Source organism: Ochotona curzoniae, unplaced genomic scaffold, assembly GCF_017591425.1.
Source record: "Ochotona curzoniae isolate NIBS_2020 unplaced genomic scaffold, NIBS_Ocur_1.0 scaffold_4506, whole genome shotgun sequence".
NCBI lineage: Eukaryota > Metazoa > Chordata > Mammalia > Lagomorpha > Ochotonidae > Ochotona > Ochotona curzoniae.
Genome location: NW_024467119.1, coordinates 12,726,196 through 12,749,882, shown reverse-complemented (window position 1 = coordinate 12,749,882; position 23,687 = coordinate 12,726,196). Strand labels below are relative to the sequence as shown.

The 23,687-nt window shown below is 37.9% G+C and overlaps 1 protein-coding gene across 9 annotated transcripts in view; it reads left to right on the top strand.

Annotated features, from left to right (window-relative positions):
• EPHA5 (EPH receptor A5) overlaps positions 1–23,687 on the top strand; it is a 325,738-nt gene that overhangs the window by 244,337 nt on the left and 57,714 nt on the right. For 4 of the 9 annotated variants that reach the window (XM_040967111.1, XM_040967109.1, XM_040967113.1 and 1 more), the window contains 2 exons: positions 2,050–2,209; positions 10,028–10,133. In XM_040967111.1, coding sequence (XP_040823045.1) covers positions 2,050–2,209; positions 10,028–10,133 — 266 coding nt within the window. Of the gene's footprint in view, positions 1–2,049; positions 2,210–8,764; positions 8,775–10,027; positions 10,134–23,687 lie in introns of all 9 variants that reach the window. The other 5 variants (XM_040967116.1, XM_040967115.1, XM_040967112.1 and 2 more) reach the window with 3 other exon arrangements.

Genomic DNA, 23,687 nt, shown 5'->3' with positions numbered 1-23,687 from the left:
GACTCAAAAACTTGGAACCCTGCATCATGTGGGAGACCTGGAGGAAGCACTTGGGGAGTGAACCAGCCGATGGAAGATCTTTCTCTCTCTGTCTCCTTCTCTCTGCTTATCTACCTTTTCAAAAAAAATAAATCTTTAAAATCATCCAATCAATAAATAAATAGGAATAATATCAACAAAGGCGTTGAAAATTTCCTACAGACACAATATTTCTGTACTCAAAGCTAACATCAAATTATGTAACTTAGAAATAATATTGAATTCTAACATTGAGAAGTAATACAGGCATCATCAGGCTTGTTTATTGATAAGCTTTAGCTTTCCTACGGCACTTCATATGTTATGGGAACTTCTTACATGTCTTAGGGGAAACATAAAAATATTACGCTTTTACTGTTGAATGGAAAAGATCTAATAGTATAGGCTAATAGACAATAAATGTAGTGAAAGGAGAAAATTATTGGCATACACTTGAAGTTTTTGAGAATTTAATTCCTTCTGGAAGTCTTTCGTAAAACTCTTTGACACTTGATTCAATCTTCTCGTTAAAACCTAAAGATTACTCATTTACCCCAAAAGAATGAGGAATATTTGGTTTTGGAATTAGTATTTACTTCTTTAAAGAAGATTTTGGACGTATTTCTCTCTCAGAGATAATTTCATATGTTGGTGCAATAAATGAGGAATCATAAGTTTATTTTTTTTAAGATTTATTTATTTTTATTGGAAAGTCAGATATACAGAGAGGAGAAAAGACAGAGGGGAAGATCTTCCATTCAATGATTCACTCCCCAAGTGGCCTCAATGGCTGGAGCTGAGCCAACCCGAAGCCAGGAGCCAGGAGCCTCTTCTGGGTCTCCCAAGCAGGTGCAGGGTCCCAAGGTTTTGGGCCGTCCTCAACTGCTTTCCTAGGCCACAAGCAGGGAGCTGGATGGGAAGCAGGGTCACAGGGATTAGAACCGGGAGCCTATATGGTATCCCAGGCGTGCAAGGCGAGGACTTTAACCACTACACTATGGCGCTGGGCCCCGTAAGTTTACTTTGAAAAAGAATACAGGTTATGTATTTTTAGGTAGGATTGGTGGTGGTATTCAGAGTAGTTGATGTCAGCATTGATGGGTCCACTTAAAAAATGCTGAGAAAATAAAATAAGTATGAAATGAAATCACATTTCAGTTTATAAATTGTTTCCGTATGCGTTGCATGCCTTGTTTTAATCACACCTCCATGGATTTCTTCCTCGGTTTCACGGCCAGGAGCACTGAGGAATCAGTGCAAATGGGCCTGCTGGGTTTTCGCGTGGAATTTCTGTGTCAACCCTCAAGTCAGACACAATGAGCAGCGGAGGATGGTTATTCTGTTATTGGCCATCAAAGTAGAAGACATTCTTGGAGTTTCTAAAATTGTCTTCACAATGTGGTTTTTTTTTTTTTCCCTACTATTTCCCCATGCACTGTTTTCCTAGTCCTGTTCCCATTTATGGTGGATATTTTTAAAAGAGGAAAAAAAAAAAGATCTGGGTTATTTGCGTGTTTTTATTAGCCCTCTTTTTTTAAGCCTAATGAGTTAAAGTCCCTCGAAGTTCCTAATGTCTTCTCCTGATCCTTAAATATAATTATGAAGTGAATTCACCGGTTTTAAAGAAGGAAGTCTCATCTGGCAGCACGTGAGAGACTGTCAGCTTTCCCTGAACTGACATCATACTAGATACACTCTAAGGACAGCAAGTACACCAGTCACATTAAAGAAAACATCTCTAAAACACCCGCAGAATTGTTATTTCAAAGTTTTAGGAGTCTGTTTTTTGCCAGAAGTGAGTATGGTAGATGGGTGGCAAACATGGCATTATCATTTTAGTTTCTAGAAAAAAACTTTAAGATTTTGTATAAATAGCACACATGGGACACTCAGCTTTTTTGTCCTAAAAAAAAAGAAAAAATCTGTGCTAATTGACAGAGGTTTCTGGTTTGTAATCTTGTGGTTCTAACATTTGCCTCCATTGGAAACTCCCATGTTGACTTTTTTCTCTGTATCCCTTTGTAACTCAAGGACCAAGAAAGCAGCTACACGATCATCAAATCTAAAGAGACAAGCGTTACTGCAGAAGGCTTGAAGCCAGCCTCGGTGTATGTCTTCCAAATCCGAGCGCGTACGGCAGCAGGCTACGGGGTCTTCAGTCGAAGATTCGAGTTTGAAACCGTCCCAGTGTGTAAGTCATTTTCATTACTGTCAGCTCATGTCTCTCTGCAAAGGTTACCAGGAGATTCAGCAGATCAATACCCTCCCAGGGCGCAGATCAATACCCTCCCAGGGCCCTGTGTCGGCCTCGCTCTCCCGCTGTCTCCCACGCACAGCCGCTTTGGGTAGGAAGCACCTGTCATACGCTCACGGTCGGTCTGTGGCGTAGCACTTCCATCCTGCTCCTCATCGCGTTTAGCCGACCCGGACATGGTCCATCAGGAGATCCTTCACGATGTTTTAACCTTACTTTAAAAGGCTTTCTTCCTACTGCTGCCATGCTTTATTGAATTATTGCCATTAACTTTGTGCTTATTGAACTGTGTTACGAAGTTTAGTCTTTACTGGAAAATTCCACAGGGAATGAACAAGAGTACTGAGTTTGGTAAGAAAAAGGTACCCTTGGGAGCCACTCTGACTTCTTAACAACTTCTGAATCTCTGACAGTGTCTTTCAGGGGGGAATCTGGGAAGCATTCTGAAGCCTGCTCTTGGTGCCCCATCATTTCCCCAAAATGATATAAACACCTTTCTGCTTTAGATTTAAAATCCAACAGAATATTTATATTATGTACTTGTCATTAAGGGCCATGCATCAAAGTAGCAGTGGAAAAAGACTTGAAGAACTTGACTTACTAATAGATGTAAGAGTGGATGGTAGATTTGCTGTGATTGTTAGTCAGCGTTTATGCACTCCTGTGGAACTGCAATCTTTATATATTTTACATGTTGAATGTTATGGTTAGTGGCAACTTCAGCCTGTGATTGTAAAATTTACTATGTTTTTTGAAAAATGGACTATTTTTTTAATGGAAGGGAATTGATGAGAGTAAGAAAAGAGAATAAATATATTAGAATTGTATTTGATCTATTTGCATTGTGCTAATAAAAATTTTTAAAAAGATGTGTTTTAAAAAGAAAAAGAAATAGCACAAATATTGTAAAATATTAAATGGGTGTATATAACTTCTAAAGCACTCATATAAAATATAATACTGTTCAAATGAAGAAAAAAAATGCATGTGTCGGTTTTGATAATCACCATGAGATCCAAGTTATGCAGTTAACTTTCTAAGTGGTGGAATCAATAAAAATGTCTATGTAAAAATTCTATTTAGTCCATGTATGATGATCCTTTGGAAAATCAGGATGTAATGAATGTTACAAAAGGCATGTTTGATGGAATTAGGTAGAAAATCTATTAAGGTGTTTTGAAAGAATGATAGCCAGAGGGCGAAACAGAGAGGAACTTCAACGCACTGCTTCCCTCTCCACCTTGCTGCCATGGCCAGGTGGGAGCCAGGCGGCAACCGCGAACCAGGCGCTTCTTCTGGATCTCCCGTGTGGGTTGCAGGGACCAAATGTTTTGTTGATTTCTAGGGCCATTACTATGGAACTGGATCAGAGGCAGAACAACCAGAACTCAAATTGTTGCCAGATGGTAGATTAATCCGTTCACCAAAACATGGGCCAGAGAAAATAATCTCTGTTATATAAAAAATGAATGGGTGGTTCCCAATGTGGTCTTCAGCTGAATCTTAAATAGCCAAGTGTGCCATCTTGAATAATGATGGGTTAATTTTATTAAAAACCAAAGGCTCACAGCTGGGATCTAATTGGAGGCAGTAACATTTGAATCATTAATAATATTTGGAAAACTTTTGTTTCGGATTTTAGAAGACTAGAATATTCAGAAAATTCCCATAATCTTGCTAATTAATTATTTAGTCTTTGTCTTTGAACCCAAAATGGATTTAAAGCAAAAGATGCGTAACCTGCACTGGCCATTGTAATAGGTCTTGATGCTGTTTATGGATGTTGGTGTGAACTCTATGGATGTATATGTACTGTTTATGCAACCTGGCAACTCTGGGAACAAAACCATATCTAGTATCTTAAAATATGCTTGAGGTGGGCCCGGCGCGGTGGCACAAGTGGTTAAGGTCCTCGCCTTGCACACCCGGGATCCCTTATGGGCGCCGGTTCTATCCCAGCAGCCCCGCTTCCCTTCCAGCTCCCTGCCTGTGGCCCAGGAAAGCAGTCGAGGACGGCCCAAAGCTTTGGGACCCTGCACCCACGTGGGAGACCCGGAAGAGGCTCCTGGCTTTGGATCGGCATAGCATCGGCCGTTGTGCTCACTTGGAGAGTGAATCATGGGACGGAAGCTCTTCCTCTCTGTCTCTCCTCTCTGTATGTCTGCCTTTCCAATAAAAAAAATAATAAAAATAAATCTTAAAAAAAAACCAGTTTTGAATAACTTTATTTAATTTAAAGGCATTTTTTATTTATCCCCAGTCAGTGACTAGAGTTTTCACCCGGAGTACTGTGGATGAATGAGTCCTGCAGGGTACCCTCCCTTCTTTCTCAAGTTGCATAGTCTCAGGGAGTCAAACCTGATCAACAATTGCAATTCAGCTTAGACCTCAAGTCAGAAATTAGGCTCTGTTTGTGTGACAGACCTTTAATTTGACTGTTATCAGTGTGGTCTTTGTGACTCTTCATTATTTTATTCACTAAAATAAATTTCATTATTTCACTGGAAAATTAATGTGTGACAATTTAATTCTTCTCATGTTTAAATACATACTTATATGCACACCTGTACACATGTGTATCTCTTTATATATCTATATATCTATAGCTATATCTATACATAATAATATATAATAATATATAGATATAGATATAGCATATCTATATATAATATGGATATACATAGATATTATTTTTCCCCCAACAAGTTCTCCTAATGTTACAATGCATGAAGTATGCAATTATAGGTGATTTTAATTTTCCCAAAATGTATTCAGCGGATTTTTCTTTGGTAGAAATAGTGAAGACTCCTGTCTTTATTGGGACATTTTACTAAGGAAAGCTTATTTCGTTTTTCCGGTATTTAAGGACAAGAATATTGTTTTACAATTAGGTGCTTCCCAGGCCATAAGCAGGGAGCGGGATGGGAAGTGGAGCAGCCAGAGCACAAGCCAGCATCCATATGGGATCCTGGTGCTTTTAGGTCAGAGATTAGCCACTGGGCCACAGCACCAGCCCTTTCTAACTCTTATTGTCAAAGCTGCATTACCTGGCTTCAAGAATAATGCTGGTATGATTTTAAAATTTGAATTTAAGAGTAAATTCACACGTAGTATTTTGTGTAATAGAGAAATTTGGCATATATTGCTCAGTTTTTCCTAATGGGAACATTTTGTAAAACTAGATTTACTCCAGGATATTGACAGTGAAGCAACCCACAGATTTAAATCACCTTAGCTAATTCTTCTTTGTATATTGATGAAGGTGTCTGTTGACACATGGGTGTGACAGGGTGATCACTTGTCTGTGTTACGGTGGCTGTAAGATAGCATACTGAGCAAACATTAAAAAGCTCTCAAGTTTTGCCTTTAAAACCGCCCTCACCACCTTGGGAGTAAGTCCTAGTCTGCCAGTAACCCCTGCTAACCAGTCACCTGTCCTGCATTTTGATATTTCAGAAATGTTTCATTTGTTGAATAATTCGGGAGGTGGTATTATATTTTGAATTTGTTTCTCTTTAGGTTTATTTCCTGGAGATTTTTTCAGGTTTTTGTATCTATCACAGTTCTTTATTTCTTCATTTTTTTAAACCTAATAGTATTCCATGATATACATACCAGACTTGGTCTCAGAGCATCTTAACACATTTGGTCATTCTGTTGAATAATATCTAGGTTTTATTTTTTTCAGTTTTTGCTCTTTAAAAGCTGCCATGAACATATATTTTTGAGCCAATGTAAGTTTTCATTTTTTCTGGAATAAATTACCAAGTGCAAAATTGTTGGGTCATGTGATAATTACTGCTTGGTTGTCAAAGGAACTACCAATTGTTTTCTGTAGCACACTCATTATTTTACATTCCCACAAGAAATCTATGAATAATATATCTCCCCTTCTTCATCAACATTTGATGCTTTCGTATTTTTTTCTTTGTTATCCATTTTGGATTGCTGTGTCATGATCTCTCATCATGGCTTCAAGTTGAATTTTCCTGGCAGCCAAAATGTTTCAACATCTTTTCTTGTGGTTACCTGGTTTCTAACGTGGTTCCAAAGTTTCTACTTCCTTGTAGATGCTAATATTATTTCTGGAAAGCTGTAACTTAGTAAGGATCTCCAGATGAAGGAAGTTAACCAGTGATTGTTGTTGTGTTCATGCACAGAATGTAGGAAATATGTGAAGGGAAAAGGTGTGCGTTTTCAACCTAGACTGTCTCAAAATGTCCAAGTATGATGTGAATGTGTAGTGGTTTGAAACAATAAACATTGTTATGCAATAAATGATACTAGAATTATAGCTGTGATTGATAGCATGTTCCATTGCTTGGAACGTGCCTTTTCAGTAGTCAGCAGCACACATTCAGCTATTTTCCAAGACTATATTGTCATTAATTAAAAAAAACAAGTAATTTGGATAAATGAGTGTCTGAAGGCTCATTTTGTCATACACAACATGTTTACAATATGGTAAATGATGAAATTAGCTCATAAAGTAGTTAATGATTAGAAATATTTTAATCAAATTCATGACTGTTGGATGAGGGGAACTGATGCATGGGGAAAACAAAATAATAAGTTGTGAGTAAATGAAGGTTAAGAAAGACCCATTGGTGGTTAAAAGGAGCCAGAAAATAGCAAGTCAGTTTCAGTTATTGGTTTGATTTATGTTTATTTGTTGACATGTTGTGTTCATACCCTTCAGGGTGGATGTAGTGTAAGGGTCAATTTTAAAGTGCTGTTTTTATGTGACAATCCCAATAAAGCAGAGAACAGTCTGTTATCAAAAAAGCAAAGTATTGCTCTTAAGAGAAATAGTAGTTGGAGGTACAGAGACCGACGTTTATTTTACTACAAGCAAAGAGTTGTCAAGGAGAGAGAATAGAAAGATTAGGAAGGAGAGAGAAGTGAGGACCATTAGCATGAGCTCTCATGAAAACGAAGAGAAGGTAGGAGAGGAAGACGCGGCTCCAACAGAACCCACAGGTTCAGGAAAGGAAAAATGAAAAGGGGGGAACATGTTGCCTAATAAAATAAAGAGCAGGAAGTGAGTATCTTGAGGATGAGGTGTCAGTTCACCTTGATCACATTACATATTTTATGTACAAGGTAAGATGAACTGCATATCAAATTATATCATGTATGTATGATATATGTCAAATAGTATATGTCAAACCTTGCATTCAGTTCAAAGCAGAAGATGGCAAGACAAATTTCAGAGTTTAATAATGCTGGCCATCAGAAGATAAGTATACTGACAGATAATAAGGATAGTAAATAAACTTGGAGTTGAGTAGACCTAATACCTACTGTTTATTTAAGTTGGCAGTAGTTGAGGCACTTTGCAAATTGCTTTTATGTAATCACTGATCTTACCAGAAATACAGGGGTCTAAGGAGATTAAACCTATTTGAAAATTGAAGGAAATGTGATCCTAAAAGGTTGTAGAATCTCCTTGGCTCATGTGTTTAGTGAATGTTTGGCCTGGTTTTTAATCAGGTTGAACTAATGCTGGTAAGTTTAGTTATGAAGAAACTTTCTCCCCAGAGAGATATACTCTCATGTATATAAACGATAGAGTTTCAGCCTTTCAGAAAACAATACTCTCTCCTAAAGGGGAGTTTTCATTTTTAAAATTTTTTCACTCATATAGTATAAATTTTAAAAATAATCCCAGCTGATTAAAACTGCAGTGCTGTATCATTCTTAGCAATTCTTATTCAAAGAAGCAAAACAAAATTTCACAAAGCTGTGTTTGCAGCAATGCTGTAACACTAAGACATTCATTTTTATTTATATATTTATTTATTTTTTTATTTTGGAGAATGGTTTAGAATGAATAAGTCTTAGAAATTGCAGGAAGGATTTTATCAGTAGGGTTAAGTAAAAGAAGTTTTTACAGTTTTATGTGATCATGGCATTCAAAGTTCACTGCTTTTATCTGTCATATATGACATTTCTAAATATGGGCAGTGGAAATGGATTAATCCAAATAGAAAATAAGAAGGATTTGTTAGGGAGATGATTTTTTTTTCAGTTACTAAGAGATATCCAGAGACATTCAGCAGCAGTCTGAATCCACTCAAAATAACACTCAATTTCAAAATAGCAAACTTCTATGGACCAAATCTGGACAGATTTCTTCAGAAAGAATGTGTTCTACTAAAGCAAACACAAATAAAACAGAAAACCCCAATGATAGAAGTGTTCTTAGTTTAGAATTTAATAATTTTCTCCACTTCATTTGTACTACACAAATAATTAAATCTGTAGGCAGCACTGGAAAAATAGGAAAAATCATGGTAAAGTATTATTTGTCTGTAAATTTCTCAAAGAGAAGGTAGGAATACAGATTTGTAAATCATTGTTTCATTTAGTCTGTTTTTTACGTAGGTTTCCAAAGGCCATAAAGTGGCCATAGAACAAGTCCGTTTTGGAGGATGAGAAGTAAGGGGTTGGCATTGTTGCCTGGCACGTGAGGTTGCCAGCATTGCATAGCAGAGTACCTGTGTCAGGTGCCCACTGCTCTGCAATTCCGGTCCAATTTCCTGAGAATGGTTCAACTGTTTCAGTTCCTGCTGCTCACTTGCAAGACTGGATGGGTTTCCAGGCTCCTGGCTTCAGGCTGACCCAATCTTGGTTGTTGTGGACTGGAAGAAAATTATCTATCTGTCTCTTTGCCCTTCAAATCAATTAATATTTCATAAGAAATGAGAATTGAGGAGAAGTTGATCAGATTGAAAGGGAACTGTGAAACCCAAACTGTTGTTGATATAAAATCTTGGAAGAAGTTACAAAAGCCAGACATGGACAATGTTCTGTTGTTAATTCTGCTTACTTAAAAGTTGGTCTGGTGCAGGTGAACTAACAGCACTCTGCACTTATCAGAATGGCTGTGTCTTTAGGCAAGAAATATACAGATATTCAATTAATGAATTCTTGAAACTATTAGTAGAATTTATTGTAATTAGATGTTTCCTGTTTTAATCAGGATTGCTTATCAGTACGAGAAATGCATTTGCTTACTTAGATACAAATAATCATGTTCATATCATGTTTCTTTTATTATATAAATTACGTCATTAAAATATAGAAATTTTAACCAAAATCCTCTTGATTTTAAAAATGTGATGTAAGTGAAGCTGACCTAAATGAAGACTGCGTGGATTTCAAGATGCATGCTTTGATGTTTATATAAAAAAAGATTATACTGATTATGTTGTATTTGGAACTACATATTCTGTTAAATTACGTTAAGAATAACAATATGATATATTCACCTTCATTGAGTTCTTAGTCTCATTATTTGGACTTCAAACTATGTCTGTGGGGAAGGAATCCTATCTGACTTAATCTCATTTTTTTCCCACACAACTGCAACATGTAAAACCTAAACATTGTTAAATTCCATGTACCTAACACCTCCTTCTTGGGCAAATTTAAGCAGGAATTCCATTTTGTCTTGCAGTTGAAAGGCCTGTAGATGAAAACTGTGTAAACAATATACATTCATTCTTTATGAAGACAATGAAATAATCACTGAATTTAGTGAGTTTTTTTAAAATTTGGAGTGTAAATAATCTCTCCTAAAAATGACTTTGCAATTACACAATTTTAAAGAAAGAATGTTAGCGGAAAAGTTCAGCCAAGTGTGAGTGAAGGGCTTAAACCATGAATTGGTTATCAGCTATCGGACAACTCTTATTTTGGATCCACATGTTCATTCTAACCACAAGCTCCATTTTCTGTGTCTCCTGTCAGCAGTTGCAGCATCCAGCGATCAGAGCCAGATCCCTATAATTGCTGTGTCTGTGACCGTGGGAGTCCTTTTGCTGGCAGTGGTTATCGGCTTCCTCCTCAGCGGAAGGTAAGAGAGGAAGCTGTGACACTGAACTTTGCATCTGATCTCTGCTTCCATTGATCTGACCATTTGGCTGTGAAGCACATCCCAGAACCGATCAGCCAAGTGGTCTATCAGATTAGCTCAGTGTATGACATGTGCCTTCAGCCTTAGCTTGTCCGTGTGAGTGCTAATTATTTTTAAGTACAGGACTTCTATTTCCAGGGATTCCGTCTTCGTAAGAGTGGTGTGAATCTGTTCTTGTTTATTCTGTTATTAACATAACTTGATCTCTTTTTCTGATGTGGTCAACTCCTAATTCTGGACTACTCTCTCTCTCTCAGGAGTGTATGTACTTGACTAATTTCAGTTTTCACTATTGTTTAAGAAGGCCTATGTCTGTGCCCAGTAGATCTTTGAAATAGGATTGATGATTCCAGCGCTATGTCCTAACAGGATGATGGACAGAAAGCAGACTTTCTGGCAAACAGGATTTGGGGAAATAACCAAGCCTTTTCGGGGACTGTTTCTATTTTCTTCTACCAAAGAAGCTCAACCCAAATACGTCAATCATAGTGTGTACTGGTTTAGAATGAACTTTATCTAATGTCAGATCCATTGATATGTGAACAGGTGAATTACGTTTCTACATTTTTTCCCCAAGAAGAGCTTTTGTACAAGTTATTTTCTAACATTGAGCTAGGCATAATCAGTTGCTAAAAATAAAATAACCCAAGTAAATGTATAAATAGGTATACTGTATAGCTGCAAGAAATGTATTTTTATATGTTTTATCCGGGCCACTGGTAGAAGGGGTATTTAATAATGAGAGTTGTCCACTTGAAAATGTATTTGGGTGTCAGACCATTATAGGAAACCTGATGAAAGTCTTCTTGGAGATCATTTAAACCTGACTAAATGGGAAAAATGTACTGTAGGGCTCCCCCCAAAAGGTCAGGAAATCAATATTCATATTGATTTTGTTACTGTTCTATTCATTTACTGTTTGCTCTCCAGCACCTCTTCAACTCATAAATATACAGAATTAGGCACTTTTCAATACACAATATTATGTTCCAAAGTGATTTATGACCTTATCCTTAAGTCACAAGAGGCCCCATTAATTTTCACAATATATTGCCATTCCCTTGAACCAGACTCAGACTCATAGCAGCTGAAAATTCTATTTGCTTTAGTTCTTGTTCTTTAAGAATGGCAGACGTTTCCTCAAGAACACATAGAGTAACCCATTCTTTCAATATGAGAAATGCTGTGCACCCTTCTAGCTGGAGAGCAGTTTCTGTTCTTTTAAGACAGTTAAGACCAAGCAGGGGCCGGCGGTGGGGGGAGTGCAGGTGTCTCGTCTTAGCTACCCTCTGGATATCTAATCTTGCTGCTGCACATAGCAGGAGGGCCGTGTAGGAGACCAAGGTGGAGTTCCTGGCCCCTGGCCTCTGCCTGGCCCAGACCTACATGTTGAGAGCAGGTGTCACTGCCTGTTGCACTGCTTTCGAGATCACTAAGCAAACGTTTCAAACAGAGGTCACTCTGCACAGGGGCTCTTGCCCCCACCCCCCGACTTTCTTAAAGTCACCTGAGGAAAATATTTAGTGTGACGTTACGTTCTGCAAGAAAAGCTGATTTCACCATATTTTCCTAAGATCGTTGTTATTTGAAGGATGACATCACACCCCAGGACCCCAAAAGTCTAAGGGTTAACTATTTTTACCAGCAAAATTTCAGCAAGAAATTGTCCCTGCTTAAATTTCTTGAATGTGTATTCTTTAATTTAATGGGATCTTTGTTATCTTATTAAAATATATTTGGCTACTGTGTTTTAATCTATCAGCAAATTATTTTTAACTGTTGCATCGTAGACATATAAATACTCAAAGCCTAAAGGATAAGATTTGTGAAAGTCTTTTGCAATCTCATTGAACTCAGCAAATGTTGCCATTTTTGTCTGAACCTTGTCTTAGCTGCAATACTGCATCTGGATGCCCTGATTTGCAAATTCAGGAAACTGTAAGTTCTAATAAATTATAGAAAAAAAAAGACCAATATAAGCTGGCTAAGTTATGTTGATTCTCTCTTCTTTCTGTGGCATATATGACCCACGCACGTAGAAACGTAATGACTTTCTCTCCTTTCTACATTTTATTCTCCCAAATATCATATTGTAATCAAGGTATGCCCTTCTAAATAATGTCTTTGAATTTTAAAACAATTGGCCCTTTAGTGCATTTTAAACATTTGAAATCAAGAAAATATACATATTCTAAATCCATATTATTGATGATTTCTGTTTTTACTTAGACCAGAGGAAAATGAATTGCCACTCTAGCATATGGATATAATAAAATGAATTCACTAAAAAAAAAAAAGAAATACTTACTACTTTTTAAATGATAAAATGCATGCATCGATGACAGAAAACAATATAGAAACTCCCTAGTTCTGTTTTTAAGTCTTAGTTACCCATTCAGAAACTTTTAGAGGCTTCATGCCTAGACTTAGCTTAAAATAATAAATACTAATGTTGAAACTAAAAGTTTTGTTTAAGAAATGGTAGAGTGGCTGCCTATTTTAAGTGTTTTCAGTATCAGGCAGTGTTTACTCAGGGTTCACCCTTCCATGACTTTTTTCCCCATTAATCATTAAAATATTTTTTCCCCAAAGAATTACAATGCAAGTGGCAAGCTCTCAAAATTTATAAATTGATTTATTTAGGACAAATATAAATTAAGCCCCTTTGTATGCATAGCACATGGTAACTGGTCTTCATTATTTTTCTGTATATCGATGAGACTATGAGACACTAATAATTTCCTTATATCCTGATTTTGTGATATAAACTGTAGACATATTATTGACACCGCTGCTCTTTCATCTCCAAGCTCTAATGGTTAAATGCCTGAGAAAATAGTTGTGTACATTTCCTCTTTGTCATTCCTATAGCATGGAGTGTTTTATTTTTTTGTATTTACATTTGACTCTTGGTGGCTAAATTTGAAGTTTGAATATTGGGCGCTTCTTAGTCTGATATAAAGATCAAAAGTATGGTATTTACTGGAACAGATAATTCAGAGCAGAGCACCTTCTAGTGGACAGAAACCACTTTTTCCTTTATCTTCTTCAATACAACTTAATGAGATAGCAACCATTCTCAGTACTTTGTTTTTGATTCTTCATTCACGAATGTGGTCAGCTTTCAAGGAAATTTCAGGGCTGTCTAGTTCAAATTAATTTTGCATGTTTGTTCATACTCCTGCCTATTCTGGGGGTTTTGCATGTGCTGCAAAAAGGTAAACATTTTCTGCCAACTTTGAAGTTGGAAAACAAAACGACAAGCAATTCTCCGAGGGGATGAAGGATTCTTTAATGCTGTTTAGAGGTGACTTTCATACTATTATATTCTTGAGGTGATCAGTTCAATGAAAAGGGTGTCTTAAGACTTCTAGAAATGACTTAATAAAAAAGTTTCCTTTGTATGACCTGGTCATCTGAAGTTCTGTGCCTGGGCATAAAACTGCTTTCCTCCAATCTCCATTAAACAATGTAAACTCTCCGTTTGAAAAGGCCTCATGATTTTCAGATGCAAAAATCCCTCAGTAGCTGTGATAGATGGTATTTGGAAGCCAACCTTTCAACATTCAGACGTTAAGACCACATCAGAAGCATGGTGGAATAGTAGATCATGTGAAAATACTTCTTTATGAGCATTTTCCCTTGAAAAATACATTGGGAATTAGCATTTTATAATTATGTTCAAGTTTCCTGGACTGTAACATTATAAATGACATCTTCACAATCATTCATTATTAACATTTATTAAATTCCTTTACATGTCACTGCAAGGTAAGTTCCATGCATGGGTGACCAAATCAACACCTCTCCTCCAGATATTTCTGCCTTTATTTTTGTGTCCCAAAACATGTAGAAATAAAGTAAAAACTTTAAAGGAAACCAGGAGTCATTCTCTTCATGGTGCATTTTTTATTTGTACCAATAATAATATTATATTTTTTTACATCCAGAAATAATTTGAGTTCTTATTACATACCTTCTAAGATTAGAGTTAGCTAATTAAATGATTATTCTTTGTCAAAAAACGTGAACTAAAATCTAACAACGCCTGGAACTAGTGTAATCCAATCAGTGTAAGCTCAGAATTGACATGATAGGTGACCGTGAACATCATTTCTGTATGAAGTTGAGACATAGGAAGTCTCCATTGGTCTCACTTGCATGTTTTGTGTTATACAGGACCCTGTAGGTTACTGATGATGATATCTGATGTTTTCAGATCTGGTCCAGGCTATTGTACCTATAGTTGTCTTCAGTATTTACCTCTGTCTCATGGTCATTCATGGCAACAGCCTTTAGGACTAGGGCATCATATATGATGGTTGTTCCACAAGAAACTGAAAAAGTCAAGGGTTTAATTTTACTGGTGTCTTTTTGGCTTATATACATAAATAGTTGTTCTAAGTTCCCTTTGATATTCAGGACAGTTGATGCTGTACAGGTTCGTAGTCTAGAAACAGTGAACTATTACCAAAAAACCCACATGCACAGCAGACTCTGCCCTCTAGGTTTGTGCGCATGTAAGGTTGTTTGCACAATGATGAAATTCGTTGAGGACACATTTGGCAGAACATAATCTCATCATCATAAAGATTCATGGCTGTAACCTGGAAAATGCGTTTCAAGTTCAGGGTATTCTGTTACTGATCCAGTTTCGTTCTAAGGCAGTTGGAAAGACACTCACTGCATTATGGCTTAAATACTTGGGTCCCAGCCCCCCCCCCCCACCCCATGTGGGAAAGCAAAATGAAGCTTCTGCTTTCTGGCTTGGCATGAACCAACATGGCTGTTGAAGCCATTTGTCTCCCTCCCCTTCTTCCACTTCCTCCATCACTCAGGATTTCAAATAAGTACATACAAACACAAAAATAAAGTCTGGCTTTTCCTGGAGTCTAATAAATTGTAAGTAATCATTCCAAACTTGTATTAGTCTGCACTCCGTGGTCCAGGTCCAATAGGGAAGTGGAGACTTTCTGTTCTGAGTAAATGTGTGCTGTACCATCTGGTACCTGAGTCTTAGCTCCGCAGTGCATTGAGAAGGAAGCCCTTGTGTGCATTTCACATATCTGACTGTGGCTTTTGCAGATTAACTCATCAGATCTCCATCTTAAGGTGACCAGCTGCTCCTCCTCTGATGTCTTCAAGGATTTCAAAATCCTTGTTCTAGTAAGATTCAAGTAACCCATCTTGGAAGTCTCTCAGGGACTTTAGGACATCACAGGTCCCAAAGTGAGAAGCACTGTCAGCTCTGCTTCCATCTGCCCACCTGTTAGGTGGAGCTGTACAGACAGCATCTGGACAGGTCCTGCTGTGTTCCAACATGTCCTTGGTCAGTCCCCTAGATGAAAGACCCCTATCCTCCCATTACTAACTACTCTTGGGGCTCCCGGATCCTTCAAGTTTCTTTTTCTAGTGTATTTCATTGGGTCTTTTATAGAGAAGACATAATTGATAGATCCACTTTCTTTCCAGTTGTCTTTTATTTAGGCCAAGAACATACAAGACAGATGTACAAAGAAAAACAATACTATGAATGGTATCACTATTTCTATTTTGCCATATACTGAAGGTTTTTCTATACTCAAAATTGAATTTATAGTATAGCATGCTTCATGTCTTTATGTAGCATACCACATGAAATATATGAGTAAGTGAAATTGTATTAAAAGCAAATATTTTCTCATATGTTCCCCTTTAGTTTCCTGTGGTTATTTGGAGAGAATTTATGTTTTCTTATGTTACTGTATCTGCCTTCAATGTGCCTGGATGTTAAAACATGCCTATCTAATTCAAAATAAGGTAAATTGATATATTTTTGAAATTATTGATGCATAATGAAAAGTGGGCCTTCTAAATTTTTGTATATTCAACACAATGAACATCTGCAGCAGGCATTAAATTGCCTGGGGGTTCACATACTAGTTAAGTGTTTCCTAAATTAATCACAGAAACATAGTTCCATTTTTAATTGCATGTTTAAATTTTAAGCTAATATGTAATATGTTTTACATGTTAATATTTTATATTTTATACACTATATATGTGCAGGGAAACATACAGCAATGAGCTGTTTTGTATACAACATATATATTGTCTTTTGCTATTAAAGTTAGGTGGAACTTAGTATTTTTATACAGTAAAGTGTCAAATTCTTTTTTTTTAAAGCTTTATTTGTTTCTATTACAATGTAAGATATACAGAGAGGAGGAGAGACAGAGAGGAAGATCTTCTGTCCAATGGTTCACTCCACAAGTGACTGCAACGGCCAGTGCTGTGCCAATCTGAAGCCGGGAACCAGGAACCTCTTCCAGGTCTCCCACATGGGTGCAGGGTCCCAAAGTTTTGGGCCATCCTCCACTGCCTTCCCAGGCCACAAACAGGGAGTTGGATGGGAAGTGGAGCTGCCGGGATCAGAACTGACGCTGATATGGAATCCCGGGGCGTTCAAGGCGAGGACTTTAGCCTCTAGGTCACGCCGCATGGGCCCAAGTGTCAAATTCTTTAGAACTATTACATTTTTCTTTTCACAATTCATATTTTGCATAATGCAATATTAATTATGTTTGGAGACTTAAACTGATATTTTTTTGCATAGCTGTGTAAGTGTGCAGTACTGTCTGCCTTTTCACCAAAAACTCAAATAAAAGTGGATATAGATCCTTTTATCACCAACCTGGCATCGGCTATCAAAAATATCCTGTTATTTTTTCTAGTTTTAAATGATACCATATTCATTTAAACAATGTTAGGTTGAGTTATTTATTCATGTTTGGCCAGATTAATTTTTGTAGGTGATCGTAAATTATAGTTGTAAATACTTCATGTAAACATTTTTGTGCAAAATGCATATATATGTTATTTTACATATGAAGCAAATTAATCCATGATTAACCAATTATACACTATAAGTGCAAATGTATTGACAGCATATATGCCAATAATTCTGCTATTACATCACAATAGTTACTCTTAAATATTTATAACTGCTAAAATAGCTTCTTTAGTGCTCTGAACAAATATGATTGGAAAACAAAATGTAGTTACAGAGAATAGGAATGCTTTTATATGAAAATATTACATTTGTTTCATTTTAAATTATTCTCATATTCAGCCATGCTAATGCTTTTGTGGTGATCACAATCCAGACTTCTTTTTGCCTTCTGGTAATTTGAATATACTTCTGCAGTTCTTATTTTAGAGTGAAATAAATTTACATCCTAGTCTTTTAGATTCTTCCTAGATTTTAAGTTTACTGTTGCTGTACATCAGCTACAAAAATATGCTGACATGATTGTGAAACAATTTTAAAAGAAAATGATTAAACATTCAGCTTGTTTCTTAGAATTCTTTTCAGTCTTGTTTGAAACTCATGCATATTTTAATTGATACTATTTTTTATTAATCCAATGTTATCATCAAAGATGTGTTAATAGCCTTGCATTTTTTTTAATGTGGCAAAGCTAGCATCACATGTGTGCAACTTTATCTGCCAGAAGATTTGTTTTCTCTACTATTCTCAAAATAATTTGGAACCTAAAACAGCTGAGCACAAGCAGATTCATCATTGTAGTCACACCTTCCTCTGTGAAGGCCCACGCTCAGGACTGATTCAGTTGTGAAATGAGTGGGAAGGGACAAAACTTCAACGGAAGAATCTTACAGTAAACTCAAGGTTCCAAGACTTGGGGGTAATTAATGTTGGCCCAGTATAGACTTCAGCGGGCTAGAAAAAAAATGCAAGATTTAGTATGTCATATATTAACACTACTGTTGTGAGAGAAAAGAACTAAATTGTGCTTTTCTTTTTTACCGAGCAAGTAAAAGGATCTTTTCTGTAGAAATAAACTGAGGCCACCAAAAGGAAAACAGATTTGGGCTAATCTTTTCTGCAGAGTTTGCAATGGAAGGTCGTCCGCCAGCATCGCTTGAATTTGGCAGAGCCTTAAAAGCAGGCTGGATCGTGTACACGTGCTGTAATGGACAAAAGGGAAAGTGGACATGGTCTGATTGGAGAAGGCGGAAGTGGGCCAGCTGGCATGGAGCTAGGGAGCTGGCTCCCTTTGGTTGGCCCTCATTTACAAGTGGAAACAAAAATGAGGGAAGTTGGCAGTTAGGAAATGCTGACCTCTCGCTGCAGTTGTTGCAGAGGTTGTGGTTTGGCTTCTTGAGCTGGTTGCTGTCGACTGCCGCTTGGAGAGAACTGAGAACAAATTGCGGTGTGAATGGAAGATGCTTATTCATGTCTGAGTTGGTGTGGAAATTGTGTTATGGAAATGACTGGTTTGAGCCTTGTGCGCTTTAAGGATGGTGAGGAACTTTAGCTGAGTTCACTGAGTGGAGACGGCAGCTGTGTGCGATTGGACCCAGCATGGCCAGACTCGGGCCAGCCCTCCGTGCAGCCCGCAGGCCTCCCACGGGCCCTGCCGAGACCCCCTCCTCCCATGACCCGCTGCTCCCTAACCTGGAATATAAGAGCTTCTCATACATGGAATGATCTTAGAAACACAAGGAAGTTAACTTCCAAACACAAATCAAGCTTTCCTTTCTGGAATAGTACATTTTTATGACATGGCGTAGTCTTTAAATCTGTTTGATTGTCATTGCTGTTTGACCTGAATTTATGAAGGCTGTTACTTTTGTCATTGTTTTGATTCATAAAGCGAGTCAGCGCTTTTGTTCCTTTTATACGCACAATAGAGGCGGAGGTTTCCAAATTCTTCAATCGCTGATACACAAGTACAGTTAGTAAGGAAATACTAACTGTATTCAGACGCACAGGTGCTCTAAACAGCACGCGACGGGACCTTCCTGCAGTGGCAAGCAGACTCCACAGGGAGCTGAATGAGAAGCATTTTATCCGAACCACAGAGGGTTAACTAGGCTGTCAGAAAATTCCATTTGTTTCCCTCCCCTGCCGCTACCCCTGCCTAATGTAAAAGGGAATTGTATTTTCCTGATATTTCGCTTCCTTTATCATTGTTTCCCGGGTAGTACTGGTGTGGGGCAGGTGCTAATACGAGTGATGCAGTTGCGTATTTCAAGAGAGAGAAGTGATGATTCCTCCGGGAGACGTATTTTGTTCTATCCTATTATTGTCATAGCAGTGGCATGTGAGGCCTTCCATAATTTCTTAAATTTTATGGGGAAAGCAAAGAAGAAATCGCATTTTCTTGGAAATGTGCCTAAGTGTACGTGTGTGTGTGATCTTAGTATCCAATCATGGGTGTCCTGGCAAAGAGTTTGTATTCAGAGATGGCGTTAGTTAACTTTTGCATTGTGCAGGCGTACAAGTGTTCACTCACACAAATCTTGGTGTTTTATTGCCAACATCTAGGCTGTATAACTAGACCCTTCTATGTTTTGTCACTGACTAAAGTGTTGAAGTGAGCAGTATCACAATATAACATATCTGTTATATAAAAAATAATCTAGTTCTGATAAAACTAGCCTTAATGAGCCCAGTGCGGTAGCCCAGTAGCTAAAGTCCTCACCTTGCATTTGCTGGGATCCCATTTGGGCGCTGGTTCTAATCCCGGCAGCTCTGCTTCCCATCCAGCTCCCTGCTTGTGGCCTGGGAAAGCAGTCAAGGAAGACCCAAGGCCTTGGGTCCCTGAACCTGTGTAGGAGACCAGGAAGAGGCTCCTGGATCCTGGCTTCGGATCGGCTCAGCTCCAGCTGATGCAGCCACTTGGGGTGTGAACCATTGGGGGGAAGATTTTTCTGTCTCTCCTCCTCTCTGTATATCTGCCTTTCCAATACAAATAAATAAATCTTAAAAAAAAATGTAGCCCTAAAATGGGTCAGAGTGTGATACTATATGCCAGGATATTCACCTTTTTTTCAAGACTGTCTACAAAAGTCTATGCAGAAAAGCTGAATTTTACTTTTACACGAATTTAAATCTGCAATCCAGTAGCTCAGAACTGCACAATGCGATATTGGATATGGATTTTTTTTAAAGTAGTTTGTGGATTGAGTTGAAATTCAGACAGAGGCAGGAAGAAACAAATGTTCCATCTATTGGTTCCCTTGCCAAATGGCCGGAATACCGTGACTGACGCGGGCTGAAGCCTGAGTCAGGAGCTTCTCCGAGGTGTTCAGCTGGAGCAGCAGAGGTGCAAGGATTCGGCCATATCCCACTGCTGCCTAGCGCGCTAGTGGGGAGCGGCTGAGAAGTGGAGCAGGAGGGACCAACCGGGCCCCACCTGGATGCTGCTCAGTGATTTCACCCCCAATGCCAGCCCAGAATGCATATCATTTTATTTAGTTCATGAGATTTTATGCTTTCCTGAAGATCTAGATAGCTAGTACTGAAAGGTAGAAGGGCAAAATGCTTATGAAGATCACTAATTTTATAATTGAAAACAATGCTTATTGTATTCCAAGAAGCAATTGTGGTTGAAATTAATAGGGATCCAATGAAATGTAGTTACTTGGCAGTGGGTTATTCTTTATTTGTAGATAATATAAATTAACATTGTAAACAAGTTAGAGGAGAATTATTTAAAGTCCTTACCAGAGAACAAATTGTCTTTAAGCACCTCCAGGCACTTCAGAAGTTTTTACTAACAGATCATTTATATGCTAATTACACACTTTTCCTTTTCGTTCATTAAGTCAATTCCCCAAAGACCACCTTAAGGAGAGTCATCCAATTCAAGTATTCAGGAGTACCTACTGGGTAGTGATTTTCAAGTTGGGGGAAATTTAGAAAGTTTCCTAACAGCTTTTGAAATATAGTGCTGTTTGGCTCTGAAGATTAAGGCATTCCGATTAAATTCTTACAAGGTAAGGACTGGACATCACGTCTTATTGTTGTTTTCACATTCCCTTACATATTCAAATCTGTAGTCAGCTTGAGTATCACATTATTACAAGGAGATAAAAAATCCTTGTGATGTAATTTTTCCATTCTTTAAGAAAGATAGCGAATAGATTTTCAGTAAATTACACAGTAATTGTGTCTACGACTGTTGCAAGAAGTTTACAAAAGATGGTTACTATTTCATGAAATTTGTTTGAGTTCAATTATGTGCTGGAATAAGCAAGCAGTGTCTAAGGTGTACACTGCCGTTTGATTGCTACCTCAGTGCCTTCACATTGTGGCATGCGTGGGATCCCTGACCACTAAAAAGATTAAGCAAGGAAAGCACAGAGCATTATTAAAGTTTAGATGGAAAAAAGCAATTGTGTATCCAAGTGTGTGTAGCCTACCTCAGTGATTTATGTGATTTAATCTAATCTGTTTAAAATATAGATTGAAACAATACAGTAGAGTGAACAGTGTTGAAACATAGCTTGATAAAGCCATTACCTGCATTGCAGGCGTCCCATGTGGGCACTTGTCCTTGTCCAAGCTGCTCCACTTCTTATCCAGTTCGCTGGTAATGACCTGGGAAAAGCAGTGAGGAAGATCCAAATACGTTGGAAAGGTAGATACACAGAAAGAAGGAGACACAGAGAGAAAGATCTTCCATCAACTGGTTTACTCCCCAAAGGGCCACAATAGCTAAGCTGATCTGAAGCCTGGAGCCAGGAACTTCTTCCAGGTCTCCCACGTGGGTGCAGGGTCCCAAGGTCTTGGGCCATCCTCTATTGCTTTCCCAGGCCATAGGCGGAGAGCTGGATGGGAAGTGAAGTAGCTGGGGCACAAATCGGCACCCATATGGGATCCCTGAACCAGACCCTAAAAAATATTTCTAAATGTACTTATTTTCATTTTATTTGAATGGCAAAGGAGATAGAGACAGAGAGATTTTTGTCGTTCTCCAAATAATTGTAATAGCCAGGGTGTACCATGCTGAAGCCAAGAAGCAGGAACTCCATTCAGGCCTCTCACATAGGTGGCAGGGATCCCAATATTTATGTTGTCTCTGGGTACACATTAACAGGAGGTTAGATCAATGGTAGAACAGTCAAGACTTGAACCAAGTACTCTGAGACTAGGTGAATTCTTTCCAAGCAGCAGTTTTAATCACTGTTCCATTGGACTACCCCAAGAACTTTAAAGAAAAAAAAAGCCTGTATTATTTAATCATGAAAGTAAAACTTGTTCAAAATATGCATTCTTTTTTAAGAAGACTTACTTATTTTCGTTGAAAAGAAAGATTAACAAAGTGAAGGAGAGAAAGAAATATCTTCCCAAATGACTGCAATGGCTGGATCTGAGTCAGTCTGAAGCCAGGAGCTTCTTCGGGTCTCCTGTGCAAGTTTAGGATCCTAAGGACTTGGACCATCTTCTCCTGCCTTCCGAAACGGGGAGCTGCATGGAAAGTGAAACAGCTGGGACATGAACTGGCACCTAGTGGAATGCCCTTGCTTGCAAGTGGAGGATTAGCTAGTGGAGCCACAGTGTCAACCCCAATTATATACATTCTTACTTAGTAAGGCACTATTGATTTCAAGAGGGTAAAGATTGGTTCATGTAGTAAAGAAATTTTTAGGCATAACAATGATTCATGGCCTTCAATAGGACCACAGTACATACAAATTCATGTAATGTTTCTGTGGTATTAAAAGGTATAAGAATGAACAACAACAGAAAAAATGAAAAATCTTAAAAAAGATTGAAAGGAAAATTTCCTTACTAGTGTTGAGAAATCTAAAAGTTATCAAGAATATTATCATCTGTAATTTTACCAATTTGAAAGAATAATTTCAAATGTTTTTCTTCATATGTATTTTTCGTTAGTTATAAGCACAGTGTGTATCTAACTTTGACATTTATTGTGGGAATTTCTGACATCATTTAACATCCCTTAAAATATATTTTTAAATGATAAAATATATATAATTTTTTAAACAATGGAAAAAAAAAAGACTATCCAAATACCTGGGTCTCTCCGACTCAAGTGGGAGAACTTGAAGAAGTTTCCGGCTCCTGGCTCTGGCCTTGCCCAGTGCAGGCTGTTGTGGGTCTCTTGATAGAGGAAAAACGAGAGAGAGAAAGAAAGAGATTCTCCATCTCACTTTCTATGTCTCTTCCCCCCCTTGTTCCTTTTGTCTCTGTAACTCTGACTTAAATAAGCAACTCTAAAAATATAATATAGTCTACAATGGGTCATACAAGATGGTATCCTTCTTTTATTGACTTAAAAAAATTCAATAGAAGGCTCAGCATGGTAGCCTGGCAGCTAAAGTCATCACCTTGAACTCTCCCAGTTCCCATGTGGGCATCAGTTCTGGTTCCAGTGGCCCCATTCCCCATCCAGCTCCCTGCTTGTGGCCTGGGAAAGCAGTTGAAAACTCCCCAAAGTCCTGCAACCCTAAAACAGCATGGGGGACCCGCAAGAATCTACAAGCTCTTAGTTCCAGATTGACTCAGCTCCAGCCATTGCAGCTGCTTGGGGAGTGAATCAGAAGGAAGATATTCCTCTGTGTCTCTCCTCCTCTCATAACTGACTTTCCAAGTAAAAAATTCAGTAGATTTTAAGCTATATGCTAAAATTGTATAAAGAATTTTTGGTGTTATATGGAATTTACTGTGACATCATT